Raw genomic sequence first — 13,216 nt, 5'->3', positions numbered from 1 at the left:
CCCCCCGGCTTGGAGCCCCAAACGCCTTCCCCATCCTTATCCACCCCCTTGTGAGTAATTTCCTCGGGCCTGGGGTAAGTTTTGGGGGGTAAGTAGATCGTATCATTACAAAGTAGCCGCTTAAAAATATTACTTGTGAAAAGTAGCTACTTTTCAAAAATAGTCGTTTTGCAAAAGTAGTGACTTTTAGAAAATAGCGACTTTTAGAAAATAGCCACTTTGTGAAAGTAGATACTTTTTAAAAGTAGTCACTTTTCGAAAGTAGCCAATTTTCAGTCATTTTGTGAAAGTAGTTACTTTTCAATCATTTTGTGAAAGTAGTTACTTTTTAAAAACTAACCACTTTGCAAAATTAGCCATTTTTTAAAATAGCCTCATTGTGGAAGTATTATAATAACCATTTTTTACAATGTGTCCTCTCTTTAATATTGGCCACTTTTGTAAAGTAACCATTTTTTAAAAGTGAAATGACAAAAAGTTGCTATTTTTGCAAATTTGCATTTTCGGTCGTTTCGCAAGAAATACATTTCTTTGCAAAAATAGCTATTTTTATGGCACTTTTAAAAAAATAGCCAATTTACAAAAATAGTCATTTTTTGTGTCACTTTTAAAAAAAAGGTTAGTTTACGAATATAGTCACTTCATTGGGTTGTCTTTTAAAGTGCAAAGTAGTCATTTTTTGGTTGTCTTAGAAAAAGTCCACTTGCCAAGGTATGCACATATTTGAAATCTTGGCGACATTTAAACCGGTTTCAAACCACAAGTGTTTGGATACAATTTGAATATTTTAAGTTGTATTTTTATAGACATAGACAAAAATCCCATAAATTGTGAAAATTATCAAAATATTCTCAATTCTTATACAATCTTACCAAATGAGCAAATCATAGTTTATAACAAAGTACACTACTTAGCTTTTCTAAAAAATGCAAACATCAATTAATCAAATTTTACTTCAATAAAATCGAAAATTTAACATGAATAGTAATGTAACTACTATTTAATATAATCTTCCCACATAAATTAAAGATTGATAGACATAAATAAACGTTAGCGGAAGTTAATGAGATTGGTAAATGATTTATGGGGGTAATTGTTAAACATATTTACCAACTTATGAGTTTTTTTTTTTTTTACAAAATATTAACTTATGAGTTAAATTTTGTATTTAAAAAAGTTGAAACCATGATTTCAAACCCAAACCAAGTTTTTTTTTGGATGATTTGGGTTCAAACCATGGTTTCAAACTGTGTTTCAAACCACGACCATGGTTTGATGGCCAAACACTGGTTTGAAACCATGGTTTCAATTTTGATGGTCAAACGCCTACTTATTAAAATAACCGCTTTGTGAAAATAACATCTTTTTCAAAATGCAGGGTGGGGATAGTAGGGAAGGTTGGAATGGGGCGTGGAGTAGGAGGTGAGAGGTAGTGAGTTGGGAGGTTGGAGGTGCATGTCGTTAGGGGGTTGGATTGGTATTTCCGTCAAACTAAACACTCGAAAATATTTTCTCGAAAATATTTTCCACATCCAACCAAACACAAGAAAATAAATAGGAAATCACTTGGTTTTCCATAAATCATTTCCATGGAAAATATTTTCCATCATACTAAACACACCCACAGTTGAAATGTGTTTTACAAACTGATAGTTTAGATAAAAAACTCTGACATGTGATAGTTGACGTAGAAAACTCAAAAAAAGTGACTTTCAGTGTGTTTTTAACTATTATCTCTGAAACAATTTAACGATTTTTATTTTTATCCATCTGTTTTTGAAACAGATGCTACCGAATTTGGTGATTCAATTCAAATCACAAGAAGTCGAACCGGCCCTGATGTTGAATCTTAACCTTTCTCTCGTCCCATTTCTCATCAGTATCTCTTTATTTTCTTTCCAATTTTCACCTAACTTTGTACTCTCAAGTCTCTCACACTCCCATATAAAACACTCAAAATACCATATTTTTCTGTCCAACAATTAAAACACTAAAACAACATGACTTCTTTCTTCTGTTCAACCAAGTTCTTTCTACTCATCTTTTTTGTATCAGCAATTCCTATCGCCTTTGTCATCCATCTAGAAACTTCCGCCCCTACAACCCACGTCTATCATTACCATAGCACCGGTTGGTTACGTGAGTGCTCCAAATGGGACGGTCCGAACAGCCGGTTCATCGTTAGTTTCTTTGAAGGCGGTTTAGGTGTGATTCCGGTTCACGCTGATTATTCTTCTCGTAACGTGTTACAGGAAATTCCGGTTGTGAAAGATGTTGATTTAACCGGCAATGCATCGCTCGGTTTTACGATAGACCGGGAAAGGAACCGGGTTTTGGTTGCTATTGCTGATGTGTTTGGCAATCGATATAGTGCTTTGGCTGCTTATGATTTGACATCGTGGAACCGGCTTTTTCTCACCAAACTAAGCGGTCCAGGTAGTCCCTTTTTTCCTTTGGAAAGCCACCTGGTCATTGAAATTGGTGTAATTACTACCTTAGTAATTACACAGCCTAGTAATTACACAGTATTGTAATTACAACGACCTATTTATTTATCATAATATAATTACGGAATTACAAAGATGTTGTTTGGTTAATAAGTGTAATTATACGATTGGTTAATTTAAAAATAAAAATGTAATTACAAAAATTTAAAATTAATATGTTAAAAATATGTGCTTTTATAAATGATATTAAATTAGTTATTTAATAATACATTGTTTATTGAAAATATGTTAATTAATAATCATATATTTGTAACTAATAGTGTAAAAAATAATTGATATATAATATCAAAATTAATAATATTTTAATTTTAATTGATTATAAAACTTAAACATACCTTTTTTGTGAGATCATCATGGAATTTGATGTTTGACAAAAAAAAATATTTATAAATATAATGTCATAACACTATTCAAATGTTCGGGACAATAATTGTATCAATCGAAGTGTAAAATAAACAACATACGATAATGAAATAATGATCAATAATACTAAAGCAAATATTTTGAAAATCAAAATATAACCTAAATTCAAAATCCAAAAGAATTTTTTTAACATAATACTCTTATGTCAAATTCCAACGTTACGTAAGTAAGTTTTAACGTAACATAAGTAAATACTCCTATAATTCAAAAAGAAAGGAAAATATATAGTATGTCTATAACCTAGATCTACAACTTAAAATTCTACTTTAATAACGTCGATACATATTATATACCAAATTTGTTAATGACTCATTCTTTCCAATATTAAGAGATATAGTTTCAAAATTAAAATATTAATATGGTTATGCTAAATGAATAAAATAAAAAACTAAAAAAATACGACAATTACATAAAACTGTTACAAAAAGGTTGGAATTGAGAAGAAAGGAAATGAAATATAAACTCTATAAAAAGAAAAATATATTTTAAAAAATACAAATAATTAAAAAGTAAAAATAAAAAAGAAATTAAATAATAGAAGTAAAAAGATATTAAAATAAAATAAAAAGTAAAAATAAAAAAGAAATTAAAAAAGAAATTAAAAATAAATAAAAAAGAAAAGAAATTAAAATAAAATTACAAAGAAATAAATTAAAAGGTAATCCTGTAATTACAGGGTGTAATTATACCCAATTCTCAGCCCCCCCTCCCCCCCCCCCCAACAAGAATTGGAGAGTGTAATTATCTCCTCTCAATTACACTCAATTCCCACCTAACTATATAATTATCTGGTCAAACAAATAGGTCAAACTGTATAATTACATCTAATTATACCCAATTCTAATTACCTGGGTGCCTTTCCAAACAGGCCCTTATAGTACTCTGATGTCCTTTCATAATTAATTTTCGTACGCTAAAGTGTAGTCAAGTTGAATACTCCGTCACGTTGCATGTTTGTGAAAACAATTTATTTCAGCATAGTATGTGCTCTGTTCATATTAAATAATCTTATTATTTTGATTAAAGTTGTATATTATTGGAACACAGAAAAGACATTTGAAATAAATGAATTAGAAGTTAAGCTTTGTCTTGACTTGTATGTTTCTATACAATTGTTCGGCTCTGTTGGCGACCATTTTGCCTCGAGATTCTTGAGGTTGTCTTTCTCCTATGCTTTTGTCGCTAATAAAAAAGGGAAAAGAAATAAGCCTGTGCCGATGATCCATCAGTCGAGGATGCGTATCCGTATAACAAAAAAAATAGTATTACGTACTACGGTACTAGTATTCCCTTTGTATAGCGAAGTGTAGATTGGACTATTGATCTTTAAAATGTTCTTTTTTCTTCTAAAAAGAACTTATAGGTGGAAACTCATAAGTGGGTCAGAAAGCAGTTAGGGTCGTTTGGCAGGAGGATAAGTCATTCCATATAAATCAGATTGGGTGAGATAGGATGGAATTATTTATCTCATTCTTTATCCCATATAGATGAGATTGGATGGGATCAGGGGCAGACCCATGTATCAATTTTTGGTGCTCGAGCACCCATTAATCATGATGATACTCTATGTAGACCTATAGAAAATATTGAATTTTTTATTTAAAATAATAAATAGCATCCAACAAGCAATAAAAGATCTTGGTGCTTTGATTGAAAGGTGGTAGGCTGTAGGCTAAGTCATGGAGGAGTAGAGTTCTGATCCTACTCAAAGCAATATATTTTTGTTGAAGATTTTAAGGTGAGCGGATCCGCCACTGGGTGGGATAACAACCAACCAAACATGGGATAATTTCAATCTCATGGGACTAATAATCCTATCCCATTCTATCCCTCCTACCAAATGACATGCTTTGATGGTTTGATGTGTAATCTCTCATGTGTTATTTGCATGCTATTGCTCAGGAGCGGATTTATCTGTGCGCACATGAAGGGTAGCGGCTGCGGGTTCTTTGTCATTAAAAGAGAAAAAACAAAAAACCAACTTTTACTTCTTCCTTTACTAATGTATCTTCTAATGGTGGGTAAGGAAGCACCTTACTACTTCGATGTGTTTAAGTTGTGAGGTGAGGTCCACTTTGTCAGGCTAATAAAGGCACGAGAATTCGCTATTGGATCTTCCTCAGCTTAATTAATACTATCTTCTTTTTCGGTAGGTAGGAAAGCACTTAAGACTTGGTACTTCTATTTCCCAGGTGTGTCTGCAAAAATAAGTCATGCTTGCCGATGTGGTCGCTACTTGTTACAATAAGCTATTCCTCCGGTCCTAAGTATTAATTGTTTAGGGAGTTTGCATTTATTTCACAATATTTGATATTTTAGAAAAAATAAAAAAGTTTTGGTGCTTTTTTCTCTCGCTAAATTCACTTTTAATCTGAAATTATGAATTTCACTTGAAAAAAAAAAGTTAAAATTTTATGATGGAAAACTTTAAATACTCTTCAAATATTCAATTATTTCAAGTTTGAAGTTAAAGTAATGAATCGGTGTTTCTAGACTTGATTTGGTTGAAATTTGAAGAAAAAAAGAGTATCTGAATTTTATATTGGAACTTATTTGTGTTTTGAGCATGAATTTTACTTAAGTTGAACTTTTAAGTTGAAGTTGAAATAATTAATCAAATTAATAACCAAATGGTTATTTGAAAAACAAGTTCAAATATTTGAAGTTTTATTCATGGAAAAATGTCTCCAGAAAACACTTATTTGAAATAATTTTTAAATATTATTTCAATGTCTATGGCTTAGAGGTGTCATCACGACGATTAAATGAGACTTCTTAAGAGAGGTAAAAGATTGTTTAGACAAATAATTTTTAATTAAGATTATTAAATATCTTTCTTGTGCAAAAGTTTTAAAAAACAAATAATATGATTTGTCATGCTTGCCTTCTAATCTTATAGGAGTATGCTGTACTAGCTGGTTGGTTAGGTGAAGGTAAAATGGGTCAAAGCAAAAAAAACTTAAAACATGTCCCTTTCTTTACATAAAGGAAAAACTAGTACCATTCTTCATGGCATACGATCTCTTGAAAGATTTCTTTCTTCAGTTGCATTTATGGAACTTCTTTCTAGTTGTACGGCTGATGATCCCTTAATATTTGAAAGTTAAGTTGTTAGAGAATGGTTCCTATTTTATTCCTGAAGGGACAAAACATGGAGCTTCTAATGACAATATTTTTATTAAAGAACTTTGATTGTGTTATAAAATGGCCTTCACAGGTCCAACCCCTTTAAAATTCCATATTCTTCCAACGAAGAAACTCCAGATGTACTGCAGCTTTGTGTTTGCATGTGACAACAGAGAATATGCCTATTGAGACAGCTAAGCTCGTTGAGTTTGAGTTTTAGGGGTCTTTTGGTACGAAAGATAAACATAAATAGTCCTAGGATAAGAATTTAGCAATTCCTTATCCCTTGTTTGGTTAGTAATCATGGGATAAGTTATCCCAGGAGTAAAAATAGGAGTAAAAATAGGGCTGGGATAACTTATACCTGCCATAGGGTGGAATAAGTTATCCCGGCATAAGGAAGAAATCTCTTTTTTTTTTAGAAATTATCCAATGTATAATACTTTTAGTCCAACATACCAAACAGTCAATAAAAAAAAAGCATAACTTATCCCAACGTAATTAATCCCAAAGATAACTTATCCCAGCGTAATTTATTTTTGAACCAAACGGCCCCTAGAGTTCTAACATAATTTGTATCACTCAATGACCTGTATTGATTTTCGTAATCTTATCTGTTCCTAGCTTTCCATGTTTCATTTTGACAAACTATTGAACCTCAGACATAAGCAGATGTTAAGACTTTAAAATCGAAGGACGTCTAGATATCACTTGGAAGTGAGCTAGGACAATAAATGGTTAACAATAAACTAGGCTTTGAAAGCTGGCATCTCTGTTCCATTGTAGTCAAATGATTGTTTCCACATGTCCAGGTGTTAATGTTGGCACTTCATCTACTATGCATTTTTGAGATATGCTTTTCCAACAATGACTTCTTATAGAGGCGAATTCAAGATTTAGGTTCAATGAGTCATAAATGAATGATTTTTTTATATGTATATATTTTAATGATTTTTTTATATGTATATATTTTAATATCTTTTTCCTATGTATCTACAATTTGAGCTGAAAGCAGTAGATTCAGTTGAACGCACATAACTATTTGTCTCTGAGTTTTCTTTTCTAATTATGCTTTGGTTTTAACTTTAATAAACTCAAACCTGCAGAGGATGAGAAAGCATTTGCGGACGATGTAGTGGTCGATACAGAGGGGAATGCATACATAACAGATGCCAAAGCAAACAAGATATGGAAGGTGGGCGCCAATGGAGAACTTAAATATACAATCAAGAACCCAGTATTTACTCCTAAAGAGTGGTACAATAAACTGGTTGGGCTAAACGGAATAGTGTATCATCCAAATGGATACTTACTGGTGGCTCACACATTCTCTGGCAATTTGTACAAGATTGAAATCGCAAAGGGAGATGAAGTAAAACTAGTGAAGATAAATAACGGATCATTGAAATTTGGCGATGGCATGGAGTTACTGTCTTCGACCAAGCTAATTGTGGCTGGAAATCCGACAAGACTAGTTGAGAGCTCTGATGATTGGGAGAGCGGCACTATTGTGGGGAAGGCCAAAGGGGCTATTCATCGTTTAGCTACAGCAGCAACTGTGAAGGAGGGGACTGTTTATCTTAACCATATGATTGGTTTGGGGTATCCTAGGAAAAAACATGTTCTTGTTGAGGCTGTTTTTTCTGCCTAATTTTACCACCCATAAAATTAAGAGTTATAGGACTCCATCCATCCCTTTTAATTTCTGTGTAAGAGTAAATTTGATACTTGATTACCAATACTGACTTATGTTCCTCGGCAAGAACTGTCAAGTCTTATTGTAGAATATATAGTATTTGTTTTGTTATGCATCATTTGGTTGTGTCTCACTTTTTTACCATCAAGAATGTGATGGATTAATTAATTGAATCGCTTTAGCTTTAATTGTAGCTCTCGCGTTTGAATCCTGGGAGCAGTGAACTTATTGGTAGGAAGCGCTTGTTACCTCGTTACCCCTTGAGTAACCATACAATATTAATCCAGATTAGTCTGATCAATATGCTTCAAATGCCGAAAGGGAAAAAACATCTCTTTCCACTCATTGCCTCTGTGGATTCAGAGAACAGTAGAATTCAACCTTCTTTTTTTGTGGTTTGTATAGAAGTATACAAGTGAAGTTAGAAATAGGGTCTTGATGTGATATTGAGGGGAGAATAGCTTAGTTTAATTTTCAGCTCAAACACATCATTATAGGAATTAATTAAATTTCTTAAGTATAAACTTATGAGAACACGTCCAAGCTACCACCTACTCTTAGACAAAGTAAGCAATTTCAAAGTATTCGTCAAATAGTTTTCTGCTTGTTTCGTCATTAACTATAGATCTTGTCTGAGGTAGTGTGCTTGAGTTGTATCAACACCTTCACATGGAAATGTTTTTCAATTGGAGATGTTTTTCAAGACTTTAGTTTTAATGAGAGGCCGGAATCTACGTTATCATAAAAAATTGTTGCATGGTTTTATGTATTTAATTTGTACCACGACTATAGCTAAATGAACATTTAATATTTAATGTATATTATCATTTCCTCGTGGCTTTGTGTATTCTTTCACGTGTGTGACCAATTGAGAAACAAAGGATCAGTTAAGTTATTTTACTGTAATAAAACCAAAAATAAAAAAAATAAAAAAAATTATCATCTGGTCATTTGAGAAATTTACTGATGGTTCTAGTTGAGAAATTTTACTCTGTTGTGTGATTAACATAATAAAATTTCTCGGTTATAGTTATGTTAACCAAGCTTAAGATAGATATAAGGAAAGAAAAAGATCGAAGCTAAATATGGAATTGTTGCTTACTAACAAAGAAAATATATAGAATTAAGGGGTCCTTTGGTAGAGAATTTGGACAAGGGCAAGCTTATTTATATATATAATTCATCAGATTAACTTATATCTGTGTTAATGCAGATAAGAAAGTAGACACCATATTTATGTATTAATTTTTGCATACTTACACAACATTTGAAAAGTGGTAAACAATGGTAAGTAAGTTATTCAAATGCGCATAAATTAAGACAACATTTGATTTACAATTTAAACCCGCATAACTAATATATGATATGTTTATGGAGATATATATTATTTAATGCGGAGTAGAAGATTGAATAACAAATACATGGATAATTAATATATGAATAAAAAGTTAAAATGACAATATTACCCTTATCACTCCCACTTAAATACTTTCCTTTTCTAATTTTTTTTTATATATTTTACAATAATATTTTAATATTTCGTAAAAAACTATTTTTATTTTAAAAAGTATATAATATTTATTAATTTTTAATATAGCAAACCAACATTCAAAGAAATAATTTATGCATAATCCTAACCTACTGCCAAACGACCCCTAAAGAAGGAAGAAGAATAAATTCCACTTTTCATCATGTAAATCCAAAAGAACAGTCGAAAACAGGCTGGGTAACTGCGCTGTTACGCACATCTTCAGGGTGGGCCATCATTTGACAGGCTTGCCTAGAGTAAGAAGCTGTTTGCAAGCAAATGCTTTTTGTTCAAGACCCACACCCCCGTCCTCTCCTTTGCCCCTTCACCCCCCCCCCCCGGGAGCGCCCCTCACGCGACCCTCTTTGACAAAAAGATGTGTATGGAAAAAGATTGAAAGAACCATATGTTATAGAGGGTGTTTGAATACTCGACGTTTGGCTTTTAACTTATTTTTATACTTTCTTTTTTACCTCAAAGTAAGGGCTTAAAAATATCTTTTAGTTTTCTCAAATACGATAAAAAGTAAAAAAAAGTTTAAAAGTTAATAAGGACTTGAAATAAGTCAATACAAATACCCTCATAGTGCCCTCAGCGTGCAGTATTTGTATGATTTGTAATATTTATATCAAATTACCAAGTAGTATATATTTTAGGAGTATTATATTTTGAAGCGGAAAAAAAAAGAAAGCTCATCAAATTATAACAATTTTTCATGTTGCATAGTAATAATAGTATAGTTTATAGTAATAAGTTTCATTGGAGAAGGCGCATTTTCTTTACAATCTGTCTCGATATAGTATGACTCAAGTGCGGGCTCTTGAAATGACTCAAGTTTTGTGGACGATATTGGAATTTAATGAACATAGAACGAAGGGCGTCAACTGTTTTCTTTCTGAATAAAACTTAATGCTTCTTAATTATCTGGAATAGTATCTAACTCACTACTAAAAAAACAGTGAAATTCGACCAAATATTTTCGACCTCACTTTTTGGTGGGAAAAAAATCGACCACATGAGGTCGAAATTATCAGAATTATTATTATTCTTTTTTTTTTTTTTTAATTTCCAAAAATTTCGACCGCATGAGGTCGAAAAATATTTTTGTACAAATAATAAATGAGAAAAAATGGTTTTTTAAAAATTAAATTATATAAATAAAACAATTAATTTAAAATAAAAAAAAAAATTCGACCGCACGCGGTCGAAATAATTAATTTGAAAAATTTAATACACTTCCCCCAACCTCAATCGGGCCATTCTCACCCCCAACAGCTGAAAGAACCCTAATTAAATTAAAACTCCCACCCCCACCACACCACTACCCCCCGCCGGCTCCATCCCCACCACACCCTCCCGCCACCGACGCCCCATCCCCACCACTGCCCTATCTCCGTCGCGCCCCCGTCGTCCGCCGCCACTAAACGTAAGTCATTTTTTTTGCCATTTTTTTCAATCTTATTTCTATCATTATTAGTTACATTACTTTGTAATTGTAGTTTAATTAGTAGATTAATTATATTTATTGTTAAAGATTGCATTTGTAGCTATTTGTTAAAATTTTACTAAGTGTAAATTGAAATTGAACGTTGTTGAAATAAATTTACTACGTTCATTGCCTTCACTCTTTTATAAATAATACCTCTAACTGAGGCATGAACATCCCTTTCAATTTCCTTCATTCTTTTGTTCCTTTTTTGTTGGCAAAAACCTATGAAATAGTCCAATAATTGTAAGGGTCTAATTGCCCTGTTTAAATGTTATCATTGTTCTGTTTTTCCTTTCCCGAAATTGAGTATTGTGTCCGATTTAAGTATATGGGCCATTCAAACTTTATGCTGGCCTAATGTGTTGTGTCGTTCTTTCTTTTTTGTTTGATTTGACCCCGAAAAGCTTTTGAAACAATACTAATGAGTATAAATATTTGAATGTAGAAATTAGTTTATGGTTGTTTAACTTTTCGACCACAGTTTTGGGTCGAAATAAAATCGACCACACGAAGTAGAAATTTTGAAAATTTAATTTTTTTTTTTTTTGGATTTCGACCACACGCGGTCGTTATTTAAACATGAAATAAAATTTCGACCACGTGAGGTCGAAACTTTTTTTGGTACAAATAACAAATGAAAAAAAAAACATTTTCTAAAAATTAAATTATATAAATAAAACAATTAATTAAAAAAAAACATATTTGGAATTTAGAGTGATGAAGCTAGTTAACAGCTAATCTTCTTATCCTCTTTTTTAATTTCTGCACTATTATGTGTGTTACCTCTTAGTTATGTGTTTGACTAGGCTTGATTCCTAATCATGTGGCTTGAGTAGTTTAATTGTTAAAGTCAAGGATCTTGTTTAGTTTATATTTTAGTCCTCTATTGGCCTAATTAGGCATTATGTGATTTGTTTGTTTAAGCAATTAGTTAAATGGTGCTGATAAGCGGAATGTGAATTCTTCATTGTTCTCTGATCTTTTTTTTTTGGTAGTTATGATGTCCTTTTTGAGAATTATGGTAATTAGGGTAATTATGGTTGTAGTCTTTTACTAATAACATATAAATTAAGTATTGGTTTAACAAGTTCAAACTTTGTGCTATTTGTGTAGATGGATTCTCGTAGTTGGATGTACAATAGATCTTATGATGATCCATTAGGGATGAGGGATGAATTTATAGCCGGTGTCTATGCTTTTGTTGAATACGCAAAGTCACTTCGAGGATTTTACGCTTCATGGGGTGGTTAGGTGTCCTTGTGTTAAATGTGAATGTATGAATTATGAGACCCTGAGATTGTTACGCTTCATCCGTACGAAAAAGGCTTTAAAAGTAATTATACGGTGTGGACTAGTCATGGGAAACACACAACAATTTTGGTAGATCTCGGAACTTTGGCGAAGTAGTAGTAGGGCGTAGAACGTAATGTCCAAAATTCTAGAATGCACGACATGGTTCGTGATGCATATGGCATGCATTCGGATTTTGAATTTGTGGCCATGTTGGTAGAACCTCCCAAATGAAGAGGCCAAACGTTTTACGCAAAGTTAAATCAAGCTAGCCGCTCAAAACGACGGGAGTCCGCACTCTCAATTGTCTGTTCGTTAGATTGTTGAGTATCAAAGCAGATAACAATGTTTCCAAGGGGCAATGGATTCTTTCATTGACCTCGTCGCATGAATTAGTTGACCCCACTGTAGAGATACCCGATAATTACTATAAGGCAAAGACATTGGTGTCCAAGTTGGGTCTCTCGTCGGTCAGAATTGATTGTTGTGAAAATGGTTGCATGTTATACTATAAGGACGACGTCGGTCTAGAATCTTGTAAGTTTTGTGGTAGTAATCGGTTTAAGCATTTCGCAGCGGGAAGAGAGTCGTTGTTAAGGCGATGCATTATTTACCACTTATACCAAGGTTAAAGGGTTGTACGCATCTAATAGTTCCGCCCTCATATGAGATGGCACGGTGAAAATAAAGGCCACCGGATGTTATGTGTCATCCATCTAATGGTGAGGCTTGGCAACATTTTGATAGAACCTTTCCGAACTTTGCAGGTTGAACCACGTAACGTCGGAGTTGGGTTTATATTCGACGGATTCACTCCGCATTCTATTTCTCGCCGCTCCGTATTCTTGCTCGTTTGTATTCATAACCCCGTATAATCTTCCCCCGAGATGTGTATGACTAGTCCATATATATTCCTTAACCGCATTATTCCGGCCCTCGTAATCCAAAAGTTTTGATTGATGTGTACTTGCAACCACCGGTTGATGAACCGAAAGCAAATTGTGGTGTAGGGGTTGAGACATACGACATTTCGCGCAAGGCACTTTTTAATTGAGGGCCGCTTTAACGTGGACTATTAATGATTTTCCCTATACGGGATGTTGTCCGGTGGATGACAACCGGAAAGTTAGCATGTCCTCACCGCATGGAGAATACTA

The 13,216-nt window shown here is 32.9% G+C and overlaps 1 protein-coding gene across 1 annotated transcript; it reads left to right on the top strand.

The window, feature by feature from the left end:
• Nucleotides 1–1,806: 1,806 nt before the first annotated feature.
• Nucleotides 1,807–7,885, top strand: LOC132063329 (uncharacterized). Its single transcript, XM_059455825.1, has 2 exons — nt 1,807–2,436; nt 7,163–7,885. Exons 1-2 carry the CDS (start codon nt 2,001–2,003, stop codon nt 7,705–7,707), a joined length of 981 nt encoding a protein of 326 aa, XP_059311808.1. The 5' UTR covers nt 1,807–2,000; the 3' UTR covers nt 7,708–7,885.
• Nucleotides 7,886–13,216: the final 5,331 nt, after the last annotated feature.

This window comes from Lycium ferocissimum, chromosome 7, assembly GCF_029784015.1.
Source record: "Lycium ferocissimum isolate CSIRO_LF1 chromosome 7, AGI_CSIRO_Lferr_CH_V1, whole genome shotgun sequence".
Lineage (NCBI taxonomy): Eukaryota > Viridiplantae > Streptophyta > Magnoliopsida > Solanales > Solanaceae > Lycium > Lycium ferocissimum.
Note: the sequence above shows the minus strand (reverse complement) of the source record. Positions and strands in the feature narration are given on the sequence as shown.

Coding starts and splice junctions, on each gene's coding strand:
- LOC132063329 (XM_059455825.1), top strand. CDS start 2,001: ATGACTTCTTTCTTCTGTTCAACCAAGTTCTTTCTACTCATCTTTTTT. Junction 2,437..7,162: donor CACCAAACTAAGCGGTCCAG/GTAGTCCCTTTT, acceptor TCAAACCTGCAG/AGGATGAGAAAGCATTTGCG.